At 45.1% G+C, this 22,082-nt stretch overlaps 1 protein-coding gene across 1 annotated transcript in view; it reads left to right on the top strand.

Moving 5' to 3' along the window:
* LOC139415257 (neurexin-3b-like) overlaps nucleotides 1–22,082 on the top strand; it is a 315,709-nt gene that overhangs the window by 10,736 nt on the left and 282,891 nt on the right. Inside the window, exons 4-6 of the mRNA XM_071163222.1 lie at nucleotides 12,785–13,033; nucleotides 13,528–13,717; nucleotides 21,108–21,491. Coding sequence (XP_071019323.1) covers nucleotides 12,785–13,033; nucleotides 13,528–13,717; nucleotides 21,108–21,491 — 823 coding nt within the window. The remainder of the gene's footprint in view (nucleotides 1–12,784; nucleotides 13,034–13,527; nucleotides 13,718–21,107; nucleotides 21,492–22,082) is intronic.

Raw genomic sequence — 22,082 nt, forward strand, 5'->3', positions numbered from 1 at the left:
GCTTTGCATCTGATTAGTCATGATCTTTAATTGGCACATCTTGGGCAGGTTCCTCAGCACGGGTCTTGCTGATGCATGCCAGATTTGACAAAGCCTTGATAGGTATTTTACGCATCAGCTAACCACATCACATGTTATAGCAAACTGTCAGTCGATGACACAGTCGATGACGTGGCACGCAACCATTGGTTGATGAATGCAGCATCTGCGCAGGGGAAACACGACCGTTATCTGTGCCATTATATGTTGGATAAGGTCGCAATCCCCAGCTCAAACGTTTCATACATCAACCAATGGTTGCGCGCCACATCATCGACTCAATCAATCAATCAAATGTATTTATTAAGCCCTTTTTTTTTTTTTTACATCAGCTGATATCACAAAGTGCTGTACAGAAACCCAGCCTAAATCCCCAAACAGCAAGCAATGCAGGTGTAGAAGCACGGTGGCTAGGAAAAACTCCATAGAAAGGCAGGAACCTAGGAAGAAACCTAGAGAGGAACCAGGCTCTGAGGGGTGGCTAGTCCTCTTCAGGCTGTGCCGGGTGGAGATTATTACAGAACATGGCCAAGATGTTCAAACGTTCATAGATGACCAGCCGGGTCAAATAATAATAATCACAGTGATTGTAGAGGGTGCAACAGGTCAGCACCTCAGGAGTAAATGTCATTTGGTTTTTTCATAGCCGATCATTCAGAGTTAGAGACAGCAGGTGCGTTAGAGAGAGAGTCGAAAACAGCAGGTCCGGGACACGGTAGCAGGTCCGGTGAACAGGTCAGGGTTCTATAGCCGCAGGCAGAACAGTTGAAACTGGTGCAGCTGTGCCGTCGGGGACCAGTTTGCTATAACATATGATGTGTTAGTTGATAGGTATTGAACTATCTAGGCATTGTAAGATTTGGCATGCTCCGTATAGTACAGTATAGCTCCGCGTTGACATGATTGGTTGACGATAGGTGGGGGCAGTACGTCCTGTATAAACACAAACTCACTTCCTTGACATCTTCCTTCATAACAGCTCTGCTCCGCTAAGCTTAATAAGTATGAAAGCCCTGACGTCTGCGGAGGCTGCATCGCAGTAAATTATGCTGTATGGCCACTGCAGACATCGCATTGCCATGCAGAGCTTAAAACCCTAACCCTTTTCCTGACCTTAACCTCATTCACCTAACCTGCTACACAAATTAAAATAAAATAAAATGTTATTTGTCACATCCGCCGAATACAACAGGTGTAGGTAGACCTAACCATGAAATGCTTACTTACAAGCCCTTAACCAACAATGAAGTTTTAAGAAAATAAGAGCTAAGAAAAACATTGACTAAATAAACTAAAGTTAAAAATATAAGAGCAACAATAAAATGACAATAACGAGGCTATATACAGGGGGTACCGGTAGAGAGTCAATGTGAGGTGGTACCGGTTAGTCGAGGTAAATTCACCTAACCTGCTGCTTTAGTTCTCCTAACCTTCTATGTTAATTCATGTTAATTCACTAACTACGTTAATTCACTAACTACGTTAATTCACGTTAATTCACTAACTACGTTAATTCACTAACTATGTTAATTCACTAACTACGTTAATTCACTAACTATGTTAATTCACTAACTACGTTAATTCACTAACTACGTTAATTCACGTTAATTCACTAACTACGTTAATTCACTAACTACGTTAATTCACTAACTACGTTAATTCACTAACTATGTTAATTCACGTTAATTCACTAACTACGTTAATTCACTAACTACGTTAATTCACTAACTTGCTATCCTAACCTGCTATGTAAACAGAATATCTGTGCCGACACAATCGTCAGTATCAGCACACTGGTGCTTCTCTGATGCCAAGTTGCTTTCAAACGCCGGCCTGTACTGGACATGATTCACAAATGCACTTTTTATCACACGCCACCTGAACGGTAGCTCATTGGCTAGAGTCAAGGATTAGGAACTAATCAGATACCACAGCAACAGGATACTTTTTTTTTCCTGTGAAACCACACTATCTGCACATTGTTGTTCAAATAGTTTGTTAATTTTACTGTAGTCTATGATAATCTTTTATCTCCAGCATCCTAAATAATACCACAAATGCACATTTAAAAAATGATTTAGAAATGGGTAAAAAGGTACGAACCTCACATTCAAACTAACTTTAGTTTATTAATAATCGGACCTATCCATTGCGCCACGAAGTTTTGATGGATTTAGCGAAAAAAATAATAAACTTCTATATAAACATCAAACATGTTTATTCCTGGCCAACAGATGTCCCTAATGAGCATTGTGTTAAAAGCGTTGAGCAATGAACCGTTTTTCGCCACAATTTGGTGAAAAACCCAAAAGCTTCAGACAACCTCAATTTCCCATCACTACCAAAAAGTCAAGAAATTGTGTAACTACAATGTGTCATTGTGATGAAAGCAGCAACGGGGGCATCTGAAAAGGGAACACACTTTTGTCCATCGGTAACTCAACACGGGATTGGTCCATGGATGCCTTTGGTCCAACTTCTGGACTAATCTGCTGCGGATGTGTTGAATACTTGAATAATGAATAATTCTGACAAGAGGCTTAAAGTTCAGAATTCGAGTTTTATATTAAAAACAACAACAACAACACACACATACTTCGGAAAGTTTTCAGAACCGTTCCCTTTTTCCAAATTGTGTTATGTTACAGCCTTGTTCTAAAAAATATCAATTTTTAATTATCCTCATCAAGCTACACACAATACCGCATAATGACAATACTGCATAATGACAATGTGCATAATGACAATACCGCATAATGACAATGTGCATAATGACAATGTGCATAATGACAATGTGCATAATGACAATGTGCATAATGACAATACCGCATAATGACAAAGTGCATAATGACAAAACCGCATAATGACAATACCGCAAATGGCAAAGTGCATAATGACAATAACGCATAATGACAATGTGCATAATGACAATATCGCATAATGACAAAGTGCATAATGACAATACCGCATAATGACAATGTGCATAATGACAATACCGCATAATGACAAAGTGCATAATAACAAAACCGCATAATGACAATACCGCATAATGACAAAGTGCATAATGACAATACCGCATAATGACAATGTGCATAATGACAATACCGCATAATGACAATGTGCATAATGACAATGTGCATAATGACAATACCGCATAATGACAATGTGCATAATGACAATACCGCATAATGACAAAGTGCATAATGACAAAACCGCATAATGACAATGTGCATAATGACAATACCGCATAATGACAATGTGCATAATGGCAATACTGCAAAATGACAATGTGCATAATGACAATACCGCATAATGACAAAGTGCATAATGACAAAACCGCATAATGACAAAGTGCATAATGACAAAACCGCATAATGACAAAGTGCATAATAACAATATTGCATAATTCAGACCCTTTGCTATGAGACTCGAAATTGAGCTCAGGTGCATCCTGTTTCCATTGATCATCCTTGAGATGTTTCTACAACTAGATTGGAGTCCACCTGTGTTAAATTCAATTGATTGGACATGATTTGGAAAGGCACACACCTGTCTATATTGGGTCCCACAGTTGACAGTGCATGTCAGAGCAAAAACCAAGCCATGAGGTCGAAGGAATTGTCCGTAGAGCTCTGAGAAAGATTTGTGTCTAGGCACAGATCTGAACACGGTGGCCTCCATCATTCTTAAATGGAAGAAATTTGGAACCACCAAGACTTTCCCAGAGCTGGCCGCCCAGCAAAACTGAGCAATTGGGGGAAAAGGGTCTTGGTCAGGGAGGTGACCAAGACCCCAATTTTAACTCTGACAGAGCTCCAGAGCTCCTCTGTGGAAATGGGAGAACCTTCTAGAAGGACAGCCATCTCTGCAGCACTCCACCAATCAGGCCTTTATGGTAGAGTGGCCAATCAGGCCTTTATGGTAGAGTGGCCACTCCTCAGTAAAAGGCACATGACAGCCCACTTGGAGTTTGCCAAAAGGCACATAAAGGACTCTCAAACCATGAGAAACAAGATTCTCTGGTCTGATGAAACCAAGATGGAACTCTTTGGCCTGAATGTCAAGTTTCACATCTAGAGGAAACCAGGCACCATCCCTACGGGGAAGCGTGGTGGTGGCAGCATCCCAGGCAGGGACTGGGAGACTAGTCAGGATCGAGAGAAAGATGAAAAAGAGCAAGAAAAGAGATCCCTGATGAAAACCTGCATGAGTGCATGAGGATTCGGGACAAGTCTCTTAATGTGGCTCTGCCAGAGCCCGGACTTGAACCCAATCGAACATCTCTGGAGAGATCTGAAAAAAGCTGTGCATCGACGCTCCCCATCCAACCTGACAGAGCTTGAGAGAATCTGCAGAGACGTTTTTTCTTTCTCATTATGGGGTATTGTTTGTAGATTGATGAAAAAAAAAATGATTGAATCCATTTTAGAATAAGGCTGTAACATAACAAAATGTGGAAAAAGTCAAGGGGTCTGAAGACTTTCCGAATGCACTGTATAATCTGGAACGAGAGAAGTGAGATCATGAGAGGGGTTTTAAATTCTGAGAGCCATTTTACGTTTGCAACAGACAAAATATTTTGCAACGGAATCTGACTATTGAGTACACCTGGTCTTAGGTCACGGAACAGAACAACAATACCTAAGAACAGGTGTGTCAGAAAGCTAAACAACTACTGCTGACTGCTGTGTTGACTGCTGTGGCTAGCAAAAAATGACTTGTTTTGAACAACTTATCCTTGGAGGCTTTTAAAGTGTGCTAACACTATGATTTTGAACATTCAAAGAGTGTGCAAAGCTGTCATCAAGACAAAAGGTGGCTATTTGAAGAATCTCAAATATAAAATATATTTTGATTTGTTTAACACTTTTTGGAGGTTTACTACATGAGTCCATAGGTGTTATTTCATAGTTTTGATGTCTTCACTATTATTCTGCAATGTAGAAAATAGTAAAAATAAAGAACAACCATGAATGAGTAGGTGTTCTAAAACTTTAGTGTAACTTCTGAGGGATTGGACGCAAAAGCAACTCCACCAATCACCCTACACCACTGCGCACACACCCATCGTTAGAGCGTTGGGACAGTAATCGAAAGGTCCCCGTTCTGACAAGGTAAAATTCTGTAGTTCTGCCCCTGAGCAAGGCAGTTAACCCACTGTTCCCCGGGCACCGAAGACGTGGATGTCGATTATGTCCGCACCTCTCTGATTCAGAGGGTTTGGGTTAAATGCGGAAGACATATTTCAGATGAATGCATTCAGTTGTACATCAGATCGCTATATCATATGTGGTTAGCTGATATGTTGAATACGTATCCAGGAGTTGTAAGACTTGGCATGCGTCTGCAATGTAGTCAGGGAGGAACTTAGCCAAAGCCTTTCCATTCTTGACTTTCTGAGGGTAGGTCTATGCCACAGACTGCTGATAAGATTCACAAAAACATGAGTATCCATTGAGAATGACTGAGGGGGCTTTGATTAATCTGGGGTCGGGAAAATAGGCCTAAGACCCTGTTCCTCATAAGACCCCGGGGCGGACTGGCCATCTAGCATTTCGGACAAATGCCAGCTGGGCTGGTCCATTTTTTTCCCAGTGAGCCTGTCTAACTTCAGTTTTTGCGCAAAATTATAATTATCTGGCTAATAATGGGGTTCTCAAGGAAAAAAATGGGCCGGTTTGGGGTCCTTAAGGAAAAAAAAGATCTGGTGTGTTAGAAATGCCAGGGTCAATTCCTGGTCCCAGTCCGCCCCTTAATCTATTTACAGAGTGATTACCTCTACAGCATTATAATGAATCACCATGTGACTGGGGGCGTGGGGAGTCATAGGTTATGTCCCAAATGCTACCCTATTTCATATTTAGTACACTACTTTTGACCAGGGCCCATGGGGCTCTGGTCAAAAGTAGTGCACTGTATAGTGAATAAAGTGCCATTTGGGATGCAGAACATCATGGCGCATTCTACTGCATGCCAACCCTGGCTTGACTGACTACAGGGTACGACCCTTACAACCATGCCCACCCTGCCTTGGCTCTGCTTGATTACACATTGCCATTCTCTCTCTCTCTCTCTCTCTCTCTCTCTCTCTCTAGTCTCTCTCTCTCTCTCTCTCACTCTAGTCTCTCTCTCTCTCTCTCTCCATATTGCTTTAATTGCCTCTTTCTTCCTCGCTGTCTGTCTGTCTGTCTGTCCAGCCCTCCTCCCTTCCTCCCTCCTCCCTCCCTCTCCTGCTCTGTATACAGCTGATGAGCGATGATTCAGTTAATTTGGGCCCACTGGCTGGATGGTTGGATCACGCTTCATCAGTGTCTTTCTCTTCCACTGCTTTTCTAATGTCAGGCCAGAGCTGTAACAGAGGATTAAGGAGGGATAGAGTGGGTCAAGAGAAGGGGGGGTTAGACTCATCACTGCCCAGCTTCTCTCTCTCTCTCTCTCCCTCTCTCTCTCTCTCTCTCTCTCTCTCCCTCTCTCTCTCTCTCTCTCTCTCTCTCTCTCTCTCTCTCTCTCTCTCTCTCTCTCTCTCTCTCTCTCTCTCTCTCTCTCTCTCTCTCTCTCTCTCTCTCTCTCTCTCTCTCTCTCTCTCTCTCTCTCTCTCTCTCTCTCTCTCTCTCTCTCTCTCTCTCTCTCTCTCTCTCTCTCTCTCTTTTTTTCTTTGAAGAGTAAACCGACAGAGTACAGCTAAGCTCCACCGCTCCACAGAGAAAGAGCTGATCGATAGCATTGAATCCCACCCTCCCTTCTGCCATCCCTTTCTCCCTCCTTTCCGCCCTCCCTCTCTCGCTGCCTGGGAATAAAAGAGGATGCTACGGTATTGTCCTCTCTTCTCTACTTCCTCTGCACTCCTCCACCCCCCTAGGCATAGGGACGATAGCGTCATGCCTCCATCCCCCTTGTGCTCAGCCATGTGGGCCAGCAGTCACGTGACGTAAGCCAGTGATCAGAGGCGGTAGCGGTGGAGGCCATGCCTCCTGGCATCCACAGGGCACCAGCGCCAAGACAGGCAGGCTAGTGCTCAACGGAAGCATCTTGTATTGCAGCTCAACTCTCTTGAGCCTGCTATACTGTCACCCAGTTTGTGGAAGGAGGAAGTGAAAGAGATGCAGGGATGGAGGGATGGAAGGTATTAGGGAGAGGGAGGGAGAGGGAGAGGGAGAGACCAACATTTGGCATTTGGCATTTCGGATGAACATACTGCTCTGATCATCCTAAAAGGCATCGTCAGCCATGTTGTATTTTCACCAAAGCTTTTTTTCATCTCTGCTCATTTCTGTTTTGTAACATGAATCACACACAGCACAAATCCTACAGTGTATTTTGTCAGAGGCACAGACACAGCTAAATGCTTCATAGGATGCTCCTCTGGCCTCTGACCTCTGACCCCTGAGGGTATACCCAGCAAGCTTTGCCATAGAGAGACACACACGTATGTGACCTCTGTCTCTCTGTAAAGCTAGCCCCACACACCCATAATACATACATAGCTTTGTGCCCTGTCTTTGTGTGGGGAACTGGGATGAATCTGGGGTCGGGAAACAGGCCTAAGACCATGTGGCCTTTGCTTTTCTAAAGCCAGTATATCTTACTGTAATGTAACGCTGTGAAATCCCTACAGCCTCCACCTAGATGAGCTATTGTTACAATAACCTCAGAAATTCATCTTAATGACACCCCTATTCACCCACACAACGACAATCAATTTCATCACCCCCACCCAGGAATAAGAATAATGATTTCCAATAATGCTTATTATATCACATTTTATCTGGATCATACACCTCCTTTCAAATCCCTAATCCCTGCTGTCATCCAATTTCAAATCATATTTACACACAGGCTCATTGTACCATCGATCTAGCTCTGTTTTGTTTTCATTACTCTCACCGCTCTCTGGAGAGATGGGATTGAGTCCTCTAGCTAGCTTAAACACAGTGGTGTGTGTGTGTGTGTTTACTTCTTTAAATGTAGCTGTGGGGACTGGCCTGTGTCTTTATTCCTCCCTCTTATGAATACTAAGTCAAAATCATCGGAAGGAGAGAGGGAGGGAGGTATGTAAAGAGGGAGGCAGTGAGGCAGGCAGAGGAAGGCAGGGAGGCAAGTAGAGAGAGGCAGGCAGGCAGGTAGAGAGTAAAAGAGGACAGGAGGGAGGGGGAGAGAGATAGAGGCAGCCACCGAGGGAGGAAGGGAGAGATGGAGTGAGAGAGGCAGGCAGACAAAGAGACAGGCAGCCACCGAGGGAGGAAGGGAGAGATGGAGTGAGAGAGGCAGGCAGACAGAGACAGGCAGCCACCGAGGGAGGAAGGGAGAGATGGAGTGAGAGAGGCAGGCAGACAAAGAGACAGGCAGCCACCGAGGGAGGAAGGGAGAGATGGAGTGAGAGAGGCAGGCAGACAAAGAGACAGGCAGCCACCGAGGGAGGAAGGGAGAGATGGAGTGAGAGAGGCAGGCAGACAAAGAGACAGGCAGCCACCGAGGGAGGAAGGGAGAGATGGAGTGAGAGAGGCAGGCAGACAAAGAGACAGGCAGCCGGTGTGAACAGGGAAAGAAGGGGCAGAGAGGACTTGCACTGATCTATAGTAGATTAGTCTGTGTCTCTGCTCCCGACATTGATCAATATGTCATCTCAGGGAGGAGGAGGAGAGAGGTGGAGAGAGAAGGAGGAAATGTAAGCGGAGAGGTCGAGGAGAGAGATAGAGAGAGAAGGGGGAAATGGAGGAGGAAGAGGAGGAGAGAGGAGAGCTGGAGGAGGAGGGAGAGGGAGACAAGGACGAGGAGAGAGGAGGAAGATGGAGAGAGGAGGAAAAGGGGGCAAAGGAGGAGGAGGAGAGCTGGAGAAGGATGAGAGATGGAGGAGCAGGGATGGAGAATCAGACACGTTAAAGGCTGTGGTTGCATTGTGAGTGGCCCGTGTGGCTAGGGGACAGCAGGGATGGCCTATGGATAGCATAATAAAGCTGAGATCATAACAAAGGCAGCTAGAGGAGAGATGAGGGGTGCGGGGAGGCCAATCTCTCTTTTCTAACATCATTTCCATTAGGTTATTGACCAGCAGAGCAGAATGGAGCGTCCAGCCAGTCATAATCAGATGTATCTATCTGCCCTTATTATTGTTGTACAGAAGGGTTGATTGTGTTGGATTAGTGTGTTCTTGAATAACGGGGCAAGGAATGGTGGTGTTAAAGGCCACTTCTCACTGTCAAACTAAGCCGGATGACCAGCGCCATGTATTCATGGTTGGCCCAGGGAAGCCAGGATTCCCCAAAAAAAATTTACCAAGAAAAAAATACAAAATAATAATGTATCTGTGTTTCATAAATGTCCTTCAATTCGCAAGATGATGAATGTATCTCACTGGAGAACGCATCCGTGCGAAAGAAACAGCTCCCCTCTGTCTCAATATGTGTATCCTAGCTATCTGATGCTGTCTGGTCCTAAAGCGTATGACATTGTTGCCGCCCATAGCATTGAATGTAAGGGAAGCCAGTGAGCATTTCGCCTCCATTGTAAATAAAAAAATAAAAAAATGATAATAGCCAATCCGTATTGAGCTAAACTGAGTGAATTTAGATTTGGCTTCACACCGATCACATAACACTTGATGCTAAACCTCACTGACAGAAAAAACTTGAATTGTTGCATCTCGTTGTGTCATTGCCCTCTGGTGGCTAGCTAGCTAGCTAAAATCAACCCTTTCCTAAATTAGCCATGGATGGAGATCGGGATTTAGACTTGTAGTTTTACTTAATTCTCTGCACTGGCTAATGATTATAACGACGATTGTGATCCAACCATAAATTCATACGTTGTTGTGCCCCTGGCCTGAGAGGATGAAGGCTAATGTTAACTAGCTGGCCTGGTGCATCGTTGCCCATGAAAGGAAGTTATGCTTTTTATGGTTACTACATGATTCCATATGTGTTATTTCATAGTTTTGATGTCTTCACTATTATTCTACAATGTAGAAAATAGTAAAAATAAAGAAAAACCTTTGAATGAGTAGGTGTTCTAAAACTTTTAACCGGTAGTGTATACCAAACAAAAACCATTGATTTCAATTTTAAACAAACCATATGTACAATGACTACTTTAAACATTTTCCACTGAACATTTTACAAAAAACACATTTACAGGACGAACTGTGCAGATACAAAGTCTGGTAACAGAATGAAACTGCTTGAGATTTTACCGTAATTCTGTTACAAAACTTCTTCATCTGCACAGTTTTTCCAGTAAATGTTTATGTTTTATTTACTGTGAAAATGATTTAGAGAAGTCAACCATTGTGCATAGAGTGAGTCTCAGCGTAAATCCGTTCCCGTGGAATTACCCCTAGGTAGACTGTGTTTAGTGTTGGTTACAGATGTTGTTTTACACAAACACCACCTTGTCCAACTTCTCCCTAGTGACATACAGTGGCCTAGTGTACATGGACACTAATCCTCTCCTCTTTCCCTCCCTCTTTTTCTCCTCTCCCCTCTCTCTCCCCCTTTTCCCAATGTTTTTCTTATCTAATTATCTCTCTCTGCCTCTAATTCTTTGTTGCTTCTCTCTCTCTCTCTCACTATCTTCCCCCCTGTTTCTCTATCTTTCTATCTATCTACCTCCCTCCCTCCCTTCCAGTCTCTGGGCCCCTGTGTTGATCTACTGTCAAATCTTCCAGGATTATCTGTAATCCTGGAGCTGCAGAATCTGTTTGCTGACAGCTGTGTTCTCAAATATTACTACTACTGTTTGCCATGCACACACTGCCCTATATACCAGAACCAGTGAGCTAGAGGGAAGGAGAGAGAGAGACAGAGCTAAAGAGAGAGAGGGAAGGAAGGAAGGAAGGAAGGAAGGAGGAGAGGGAGGAAGAGACTGTGTGAGAGAGGGAGAGAGAGAGAGAGAGAGAGAGAGAGAGAGAGAAGGAGATAGGAGAGAAATAGAGAGGGGAGGAAGGAGATAGGAGAGAGAGAGAGGGGGGGAGGAAGGAGATAGGAGAGAGAGGGAAGGAGATGGGAGAGAGAGAGAGAGAGAGAGAGCGACAGAGGGAAGGAGATAGGAGAGAGAGAGAGAGAGGGGGAAGGAGATGGGAGAGAGAGAGAGACAGAGGGAAGGAGATAGGAGAGAGAGAGGGAAGGAAGGAAGGAAGAAGGATAAAGGAGAGGGAGGAAGAGACCATGAGAGAGAGAGAGAGAGCGAGAGAGAGAGAGAGAGAGAGAGAGAGAGAGAGAGAGAGAGAGAGAGAGAGAGAGAGAGAGAGAGAGAGGGAAGGAAGGAGATAAGAGAGAGAGAGAGAGGGGGGGAAGGAAGGAGATAGGAGAGAGAGGGAAGGAGATGGGAGAGAGAGAGAGAGAGAGAGAGAGAGAGAGAGGGAAGGAGATGAGAGAGAGAGAGAGACAGAGGGAAGGAGATGAGAGAGAGAGAGGGAAGGAGATGGGAGATAGGAGAGAGAGGGGGAAGGAGATGGGAGATAGGAGAGAGAGAGGGAAGGAGATAGGAGAGAGAGAGGGAAGGAGATGGGAGAGAGAGACAGAGGGAAGGAGCTGGGAGAGAGAGAGAGAGAGAGACAGATGGAAGGAGATGGGAGAGAGAGAGACAGGTGGAAGGAGATGGGAGAGAGAGAGAGACAGAGGGAAGGAGATGGGAGAGAGAGAGGGAATGAGATGGGAGAGAGAGAGAGGGAAGGAGATAGGAGAGAGAGAGAGAAAGAGAGAGACGTATTCTTCCTTAGCAGAGAAAAAAAAGAGAACCTTCAATTTTCCGCCTGAATGGATTTTAATTGACAATTCTGCCTCTCTTTTTTTCTGTCATTTGTGTTGTATTTGACTGTACTGCTGGTGCGACGTTCTCCCCACAGTGTGCATTAAACGCTGGGGTGGGTTATGCATGAATAAATAGATGGTGGTATATACAGGAGCATTGATATCCCTGGGGAATCAGCCTGTGTCCCAAAAGGTACCTACTGTAATTGCCTACGTACTGCACTACTTTTGAACCATGCCCATAGGACTCTCATGGTCAAAAGTAGTGCACTGTGTAGGGAACAGGGTGCCACTTGGGACCAGGCACAGTCTTAGAGCACCAGTGCTCTGCAAGTAATCCAAGGATCTTGTCATACAGATGTAGGACCTTAATTTGACTGATATTGTCACAGCAAAATGATCTTGCCCCAACGGAATTTGAACGTTTAGTTCATTATGTTGCTAATCGGTCATTTGGCTATTAGCTGGCCAAAAGTAGTGCAGTGCTGTTGATATAACCATGTGTTAGTGTGGGCTTTCAGTGAATTTATGTAAATCTCAAAGCTCTTTTGCATATCCTGCGGTGCAGGCAAGTGTTCAATCATATTGTTAGCATGTGATCTTTCTGCATATGGCCAGATTACAGTGAAAATGGGAAATGAAAATGGATATTGGATTCATGTGTTTAAAATACGACCAACATGTTATATAAAACCCCATATTATACAAAAATCAATTTCAGAGAAAACCCATATAATACCCCATATAAACTACATTTGACATTGGAATAGAACCTAAAATCTCGAAAAAAGGATGAGCACATATTAATATGATATGTTTCCCTCTTTCTTTTCTCCATCTCTCCTCTTATTGAGTTTAGTTTTTCCTGTCTGCTGCTCTTTGAATCTTCAGAGGAGGACCAACATATTACACAACAGTTAAAAAAAAACATATACCTTTATTCCATATATGGACCTAGAATATTGTTCCTAATGATCTCTATTCTCTTCCACTCCCTCCAGGTGGTCTACAAGAATAATGACATCCGTCTAGAGCTCTCCCGTCTGGCCCGCATCGTAGACCCCAAGATGAAGCTCCAGGGTGACGTGGTGTTTAAGTGTGAGAACGTGGCCACCCTGGACCCTATCAACTTCGAGAGCCCCGACTCCTACCTCAGCCTCCCCAAGTGGAACACCAAGAGAATGGGTTCTATCTCCTTCGACTTCAGGACCTCAGAGCCCAACGGACTCATCCTGTTCACCCACGGCAAGGTAACCTAACTAATGAAATACACCGATGAAGGTCTGTTGAAGACCCACGTTTTGGTTTAATGATCCATTAAATGTTTGTGAGATTAGATTACCAGTGTGCTGGTGTTCTATCTCTAGTAAGTGTAGAACTGTGAAAGAGAGTCACACACTCATATTTCCCTGCTGTGGATTTATTTGCCCAAGGTTTCGGCTAAAGAGCCTTGATGTAGAGCTTTAGAATAAACGTTGTTTATTCATTTTTAGAAACTATGTGATTTGAGCCTTTAATGCTGATTGGCTGACAGTGAAAACAAATGTTTTGCCATACCCGTGGTGTATGGTCTGATATACCACAGCTATGACAAAACATATTTTTACTGCTCCAATTACGTTCTTAAGCACTTTTTAATAGTAATAAGACACCGCGGGGGGGGGGTTGTGATATATTGGTCATATACTACACCCCCGCCTGGTTCCCAGTAGTCAGAAGACTCAGTACCTCACCTAATTTCCAGGCCCAGGACCGGCGGGACGCAGCAGGGAAGAAGAACTACAAAGTAGACTTCTTTGCTGTAGAGCTGCTGGATGGAGGACTGTACCTGCTGCTGGACATGGGCTCAGGCACTATCAAGGTCAAAGCCACCCAGAACAAGGTCAATGATGGAGCCTGGCACCACGTGGACATTCAGAGGGATGGACGTTCAGGTGAGGAGAGAGGGCTGGGTGGAGTGGGAGGAGGAAGAGGGGGTAGGGCTGTTGCGGTGAGCATATTACCGCCACACCGGCAGTCATGAGTTATGACCACAGTAAAATTCCACGTGAACTTTGAGTCACGGTAATCTCCTCTTAGGCACTCTGGACATGCGTTGGTGGTACCCAACTCACTAACGAGCATCAGGTTCTAATGGCCTGGTACTCAGGGCTCTATTGTCCCTTCATCAGGTCCTAATGGCCTGGTACTCAGGGCTCTATTGTCCCTCCATCAGGTCCTAATGGCCTGGTACTCAGGGCTCTATTGTCCCTCCATCAGGTTCTAATGGCCTGGTACTCAGGGCTCTATTGTCCCTCCATCAGGTCCTAATGGCCTGGTACTCAGGGCTCTATTGTCCCTCCATCAGGTCCTAATAGCCTGGTACTCAGGGCTCTATTGTCCCTCCATCAGGTCCTAATGGCCTGGTACTCAGGGCTCTATTGTCCCTCCATCAGGTCCTAATGGCCTGGTACTCAGGGCTCTATTGTCCCTCCATCAGGTCCTAATGGCCTGGTACTCAGGGCTCTATTGTCCCTCCATCAGGTCCTAATGGCCTGGTACTCAGGGCTCTATTGTCCCTCCATCAGGTCCTAATGGCCTGGTACTCAGGGCTCTATTGTCCCTCCATCAGGTCCTAATGGCCTGGTACTCAGGGCTCTATTGTCCCTCCATCAGGTTCTAATGGCCTGGTACTCAGGGCTCTATTGTCCCTCCATCAGGTCCTAATGGCCTGGTACTCAGGGCTCTATTGTCCCTCCATCAGGTCCTAATGGCCTGGTACTCAGGGCTCTATTGTCCCTCCATCAGGTCCTAATGGCCTGGTACTCAGGGCTCTATTGTCCCTCCATCAGGTTCTAATGGCCTGGTACTCAGGGCTCTATTGTCCCTCCATCAGGTCCTAATAGCCTGGTACTCAGGGCTCTATTGTCCCTCCATCAGGTCCTAATAGCCTGGTACTCAGGGCTCTATTGTCCCTCCATCAGGTCCTAATGGCCTGGTACTCAGGGCTCTATTGTCCCTCCATCAGGTCCTAATGGCCTGGTACTCAGGGCTCTATTGTCCCTCCATCAGGTCCTAATGGCCTGGTACTCAGGGCTCTATTGTCCCTCCATCAGGTCCTAATGGCCTGGTACTCAGGGCTCTATTGTCCCTCCATCAGGTCCTAATGGCCTGGTACTCAGGGCTCTATTGTCCCTCCATCAGGTCCTAATGGCCTGGTACTCAGGGCTCTATTGTCCCTCCATCAGGTTCTAATGGCCTGGTACTCAGGGCTCTATTGTCCCTCCATCAGGTCCTAATGGCCTGGTACTCAGGGCTCTATTGTCCCTCCATCAGGTCCTAATGGCCTGGTACTCAGGGCTCTATTGTCCCTCCATCAGGTCCTAATGGCCTGGTACTCAGGGCTCTATTGTCCCTCCATCAGGTTCTAATGGCCTGGTACTCAGGGCTCTATTGTCCCTCCATCAGGTCCTAATGGCCTGGTACTCAGGGCTCTATTGTCCCTCTTACCACTCTGACATCAATGCAAAAGCAATCGAAAATCACAACAATTCTCATCAAAACAGTAGCGTTCTTTTATAACTCACCTCTCTGGGATGATCAATTTGAAGAAAAAAGTTCAACAACAGGCTGAAACTGAGTGGAAATATGGTAGCTGTGGATGTTAGTAGCTGTGGATGTTGGTAGCTGTGGATGTTGGTAGTTTTGGATGTTGGTAGCTGTGGATGTTGGTAGCTTTGGATGTTGGTACTTGTGGATGTTGTTAGTTGTGGATGTTGGTAGTTGTGGATGTTGGTAGTTGTAGATGTTGGTAGCTGTGGATGTTGGTACTTGTGGATGTTGGTAGTTGTGGATGTTGGTAGCTGTGGATGTTGGTAGTTGTGGATGTTGGTAGCTGTGGATGTTGGTAGTTGTGGATGTTGGTAGCTTTGGATGTTGGTAGTTGTGGATGTTGGTAGTTGTGGATGTTGTTAGCTTTGGATGTTGGTAGTTGTGGATGTGGATGTTGGTAGTTGTGGATGTTGGTAGCTGTGGATGTTGGTAGTTGTGGATGTTGGTAGTTGTGGATGTTGGTAGTTGTTGATGTTGGTAGCTGTGGATGTTGGTAGTTGTGGATGTTGGTAGCTTTGGATGTTGGTAGTTGTGGATGTTGGTAGTTGTGGATGTTGGTAGTTGTGGATGTTGTTAGCTTTGGATGTTGGTAGTTGTGGATGTGGATGTTGGTAGTTGTAGCTGTGGATGTTGGTAGTTGTGGATGTTGGTAGTTGGTAGTTGTGGATATTGGTAGTTGTTGATGTTGGTAGTTGTGGATGTTGGTAGTTGGTAGTTGTGGATGTTGGTAGTTGGTAGTTGTGGATGTTGGTAGTTGTGGATGTTGGTAGTTGTGGATGTTGGTAGTTGTGGATGTTGGTAGTTGTGGATGTTGGTAGTTGGTAGTTGTGGATGTTGGTAGTTGGTAGTTGTGGATGTTGGTAGTTGTGGATTTTGGTAGTTGGTAGTTGTGGATGTTGGTAGTTGTGGATGTTGGTAGTTGGTAGTTGTGGATGTTGGTAGTTGTGGATGTTGTTCCAAAGCCTAACACAACAAAAATGTACGCACTTTCTAAGGTGATGGTTCATTCTAAACACTACTCGCATATTAGAGCTGATGCATACGCTGAGTGTAAAAAACATTAAGAATACCTGTTCTTTTCATGGCATAAACTGATGTCACTTGTTAAATCCACTTAAATCAGTGTAGATGAAGGTGCCGGGCACACGGGTTTGTGTCAAGAACTGCAAAGCTGCTGGGTTTTTCCCGCTCATCAGTTTCCCATGTTGAGGCTGTACTGAGGGTATAAGAGGGGGTGGAACTCAATATTAGGAAGGTGTTCCTGATGTTTGGGACACTCAGTGCATGTGCTTATTCATATGCATATTCCTATATATGATCACAATCCTGAAAAAAAAAACAGAATTAAAATAATGATTGGGCCGTTATACAATACATAGACTACCGCATATTACACAGAAAAATATATATTTTAAATGATTTAAGATGTCTCCCCCCAGGGATCGGTCCACCCAGTTTATAATGTAAAATAGTGGCAAAATGACTTACAAGCATATCTTGTCTGCCAAATGAACAGGCCTACAGCCTTTATGGCATGGCGCATAGCCAGATAACATACAGTAGGCCAATTCCTATTCTGTTCTTCTGAAATACATTTTCTTCATATCATAATGCTTCTTCATACCTGCCTAAAATAAATAATGGATTTATTGTGATGGTGCATATTAAATTGATTTATTAGACTTATTAGACTTATTTATTAGACTGTTTAAATGTAGATGTTCCAAAGGTGTGAATCAGCAGCTTGTATATGGCTTGTAGAGTATGTGTGGAGTCCTGGAGATGCTAAACATGTTTATGTTAATTAACGGTAAATTACCATGAGACCGGGGGGGGGGGGACAAGGAGGGGGGAGGGAAGGTGATGGTGGTGGAGGAGAATGGTGATGATCGTTATAAAACCCCTCAGAATATACATCAGAGGCATCATACTGTTGCATGGTTTGCAGAAGTATTTCTACCTTGTCCACAACCTGTACCCCCCCCCCCCCCCCCGCACATTGACTCGGTACCGGTACTCTAGTTTATTTGGAAAATATTTTCTTGAACTGCACTGTTGGTTAATGGCTCGTAAGTAAAGCATTTCATGGTGTATTCGGCGCATGTGACAAATACAATTTGATTTGATCTCGGGGATGAGGCGATGAGACGTGTATCATGAGGATGATCAAGCAAAACCTTTTAAATCCTATTTCCTGATTCTATTTCCCCCACTGCTTCTTTATCCTTTGTGTCCGCTGACCTGAAAAAGGTTGGACAAACAGAACAGAGAAGAGAGGAGCTTTAGAGAGGAAGATTATATTTGGCGCGAGAAAGAGAAAGTCTGTCGTTGCCTTGAGCTCCATAACAGAATGTATTTCACTACATTAAAAGGAAAGAGGAAAGCGAGAGAGAGAGAGAGAGAGAGAGAGAGAGAGAGAGAGAGAGACTGCTAGAGTGAGAAATAGCAGAGACAGACAGAGAGAAAGAGAGAGGAAAGAGATGGAGAGAAGCAGAGATAGATAGAGAGAGAGAGAGCGGGAGAAGAAGAGAGGAAAGAGAAAGAGAGAGAGAGAGAGAGAGCGGGAGAAGAAGAGAGGAAAGAGAAAGAGAGAGAGAGAGAGAGAGCGGGAGAAGAAGAGAGGAAAGAGAAAGAGAGAGAGAAGCAGAGAGAGAGAGAGAGAGCGGGAGAAGAAGAGAGGAAAGAGAAAGAGAGAGAGAAGCAGAGATAGAGAGAGAGAGAGCGGGAGAATAAGAGAGGAAAGAGAAAGAGAGAGAGAAGCAGAGATAGAGAGAGAGAGAGAGAGCGGGAGAAGAAGAGAGGAAAGAGAAAGAGTGAGAGAGAGAGAGAGCGGGAGAAGAAGAGAGGAAAGAGAAAGAGAGAGAGAGAGAGAGAGAGCGGGAGAAGAAGAGAGGAAAGAGAAAGAGAGAGAGAAGCAGAGAGAGAGAGAGAGAGAGCGGGAGAAGAAGAGAGGAAAGAGAAAGAGAGAGAGAAGCAGAGAGAGAGAGAGAGCGGGAGAAGAAGAGAGGAAAGAGAAAGAGAGAGAGAAGCAGAGAGAGAGAGAGCGGGAGAAGAAGAGAGGAAAGAGAAAGAGAGAGAGAAGCAGAGAGAGAGAGAGAGCGGGAGAAGAAGAGAGGAAAGAGAAAGAGAGAGGAAAGAGATGGAGAGAAGCAGAAATATAGAGAGAGAGAGAGAGAGAGCGAGAGAAGAAGAGAGGAAAGAGAAAGAGATGGAGAGAAGCAGAGAGAGAGAGAGAGAGCGGGAGAAGAAGAGAGGAAAGAGAAAGAGAGAGAGAGAGAGAGAGCGGGAGAAGAAGAGAGGAAAGAGAAAGAGAGAGAGAAGCAGAGATAGAGAGAGAGAGAGCGGGAGAAGAAGAGAGGAAAGAGAAAGAGAGAGAGAAGCAGAGAGAGAGAGAGCGGGAGAAGAAGAGAGGAAAGAGAAAGAGAGAGGAAAGAGATGGAGAGAAGCAGATATAGAGAGAGAGAGCGGGAGAAGAAGAGAGGAAAGAGAAAGAGATGGAGAGAAGCAGAGAGAGAGAGAGAGAGAGAGCGGGAGAATAAGAGAGGAAAGAGAAAGAGATGGAGAGAAGCAGAGAGAGAGAGAGAGAGAGCGGGAGAAGAAGAGAGGAAAGAGAAAGAGAGAGAGAAGCAGAGAGAGAGAGAGCGGGAGAAGAAGAGAGGAAAGAGAAAGAGAGAGAGAAGCAGAGAGAGAGAGAGAGCGGGAGAAGAAGAGAGGAAAGAGAAAGAGAGAGAGAAGCAGAGAGAGAGAGAGAGCGGGAGAAGAAGAGAGGAAAGAGAAAGAGAGAGAAGCAGAGAGAGAGAGAGAGCGGGAGAAGAAGAGAGGAAAGAGAAAGAGAGAGAAGCAGAGATAGAGAGAGAGAGAGCGGGAGAAGAAGAGAGGAAAGAGAAAGAGAGAGAGAAGCAGAGAGAGAGAGAGCGGGAGAAGAAGAGAGGAAAGAGAAAGAGAGATAGAAGCAGAGAGAGAGAGAGAGCGGGAGAAGAAGAGAGGAAAGAGAAAGAGATAGAGAGAAGCAGAGAGAGAGAGAGCGGGAGAAGAAGAGAGGATTGAGAAAGAGAGAGAAGCAGAGATAGAGAGAGAGAGCGGGAGAAGAAGAGAGGAAAGAGAAAGAGAGAGAAGCAGAGAGAGAGAGAGAGAGAGCGGGAGAAGAAGAGAGGAAAGAGAAAGAGAGATAGAAGCAGAGAGAGAGAGAGAGAGCGGGAGAAGAAGAGAGGAAAGAGAAAGAGATGGAGAGAAGCAGAGATAGAGAGAGAGAGAGAGAGAGGAAAGAGAAAGAGATAGAGAGAAGCAGAGAGAGAGGGAGAAGAAGAGAGGACAGAGAAAGAGATAGAGAGAAGCAGAGAGAGAGAGAGAGAGAGAGAGCGGGAGAAGAAGAGAGGAAAGAGAAAGAGATAGAGAGAAGCAGAGAGAGAGAGAGAGAGAGAGAGGAAAGAGAAAGAGATAGAGAGAAGCAGAGAGAGAGAGAGCGGGAGAAGAAGAGAGGAAAGAGAAAGAGAGAGAGAAGCAGAGAGAGAGAGAGAGCGGGAGAAGAAGAGAGGAAAGAGAAAGAGAGAGAAGCAGAGAGAGAGAGAGAGCGGGAGAAGAAGAGAGGAAAGAGAAAGAGAGAGAAGCAGAGATAGAGAGAGAGAGAGCGGGAGAAGAAGAGAGGAAAGAGAAAGAGAGAGAGAAGCAGAGAGAGAGAGAGCGGGAGAAGAAGAGAGGAAAGAGAAAGAGAGATAGAAGCAGAGAGAGAGAGAGAGCGGGAGAAGAAGAGAGGAAAGAGAAAGAGAGAGAAGCAGAGAGAGAGAGAGAGAGCGGGAGAAGAAGAGAGGAAAGAGAAAGAGAGAGAAGCAGAGAGAGAGAGAGCGGGAGAAGAAGAGAGGAAAGAGAAAGAGAGAGAAGCAGAGAGAGAGAGAGAGAGAGCGGGAGAAGAAGAGAGGAAAGAGAAAGAGAGAGAAGCAGAGAGAGAGAGAGAGAGCGGGAGAAGAAGAGAGGAAAGAGAAAGAGAGAGAAGCAGAGAGAGAGAGAGAGAGAGCGGGAGAAGAAGAGAGGAAAGAGAAAGAGAGAGAAGCAGAGAGAGAGAGAGAGAGAGAGCGGGAGAAGAAGAGAGGAAAGAGAAAGAGATGGAGAGAAGCAGAGAGAGAGCAGTAGTAGTACTTATGTTATTTGATGTCCTGGGTCTGTGTTATATATCAGGTTAGAGCAGCCAATTTAGCCCTGTGTCAACACATTCTACTTTGATGAATCACTACCTAGCACCAATGAAAGAAGGGAAAGAAGGAAGGATTGGGAGAAGAGGAGGATTTTCTGAGGGAAGAGAGAGAGAAATTAGACAGATATATGGATATGGGCTGAGTGGTGGTATTAGCTTGATGAACTGTTTCATGGGACTTCACATTATGGGATTTAAATCTCTTAGTTAGACAGCGAGGACAGTTGGTAGTTCACTGAGGTGTTTGAAGAACAAAATGAAGTGAATGACTTGAAGGTCTTTGGAACCATAAACCTGATTTATCCACACTCCTCTGACCAATGGCAAACAACAAGCACTCTTGATCGTAGCCTAAGGCTAACATACTGGCCTTGTGAACCAGGCTTCAAGACTCTTCTATAATGTGTCATCAGACACACAACTCGTGAGACTACTAGTCTAAGAATCTAAAAACGACTCAATATTAGAATGGCTTAGACCCTCACACTCACCTTCCCTTCCTCTTTCTCTCTTCCTCTCCTCAATTCCATCTTCCTCCTCTCCAGGCATCATCTCAGTGGACAACCGTCGTACTCCGTTCACGGCCAGCGGAGAGAACGAGATCTTAGACCTGGAGGGAGACCTCTACCTGGGTGGTCTCCCTGACAACCGCGTAGGCCTGGTGTTACCTACCGAATTGTGGACGGCCATGTTGAACTACGGCTATGTGGGCTGCATCCGGGACCTCTTCATCGACGGACGCTCCAAAAACATTCGGGCCATCTCCGAGTCCCAGAACACCACCGGCATCAGGCCCACCTGCAGTAAAGTCACGGGGAAACAGTGTGATAGCAATCCCTGTAAGAACAACGGAGTCTGTAAGGAAGGGTGGAACCGGTTTATCTGCGACTGCACCGGGACTGGGTTCTGGGCCGGCACGTGTGAGAGAGGTGAGTCTGCTGCTTACTTAACGTTTGAAAAACGGATTGTTTTAATGTGCACGTCTCATTCAATTTCAGTGCTGGATGAATGTACGGGCTGGAGGTTTTCTCCTCGTAATGTTTACATCCGCTGGGTTAGCACTGAGTTGCATCGGCATGCTGCGTCGGATGGTGCTGTGTGATTGGAGATTGTGATGCTCATTGAGATGGGACAGTTTTATCTGCTTGTATCTGAAACCCAAAAAATGTCAAGCCTGGCCTAGGTGTCAAGGAATTGAACGAGAAGCTTATGTTGTGTTGAGAGAGCCTTTCTACTAACTAAACTATAGAAGATCCGACTGGTTTGGATCAAATTACTTTTTTTTAGCGACGAAACGTTATCCTCACTAAACCCAACTCTAGAACTTGTGTTAGTTCAGTCAATTACAGAAGTGTGTTTGTCTAGCAAGGGACCTTACAGCCAGTGTTCTGTTTTTAGCCTGATGGGATTATGAGAGGAAAGGAGTGGAGGAGTGTGACTTGGGACAGCTCCTTGTATTTATGGAGGCTTAGCAGAAAGATTTAATAGGATTCCACTTTTCCGCCAAGTGGCTTTTGTGC

Source organism: Oncorhynchus clarkii, chromosome 8 (genome assembly GCF_045791955.1).
Source record: "Oncorhynchus clarkii lewisi isolate Uvic-CL-2024 chromosome 8, UVic_Ocla_1.0, whole genome shotgun sequence".
NCBI classification, from domain to species: Eukaryota; Metazoa; Chordata; class Actinopteri; order Salmoniformes; family Salmonidae; genus Oncorhynchus; species Oncorhynchus clarkii.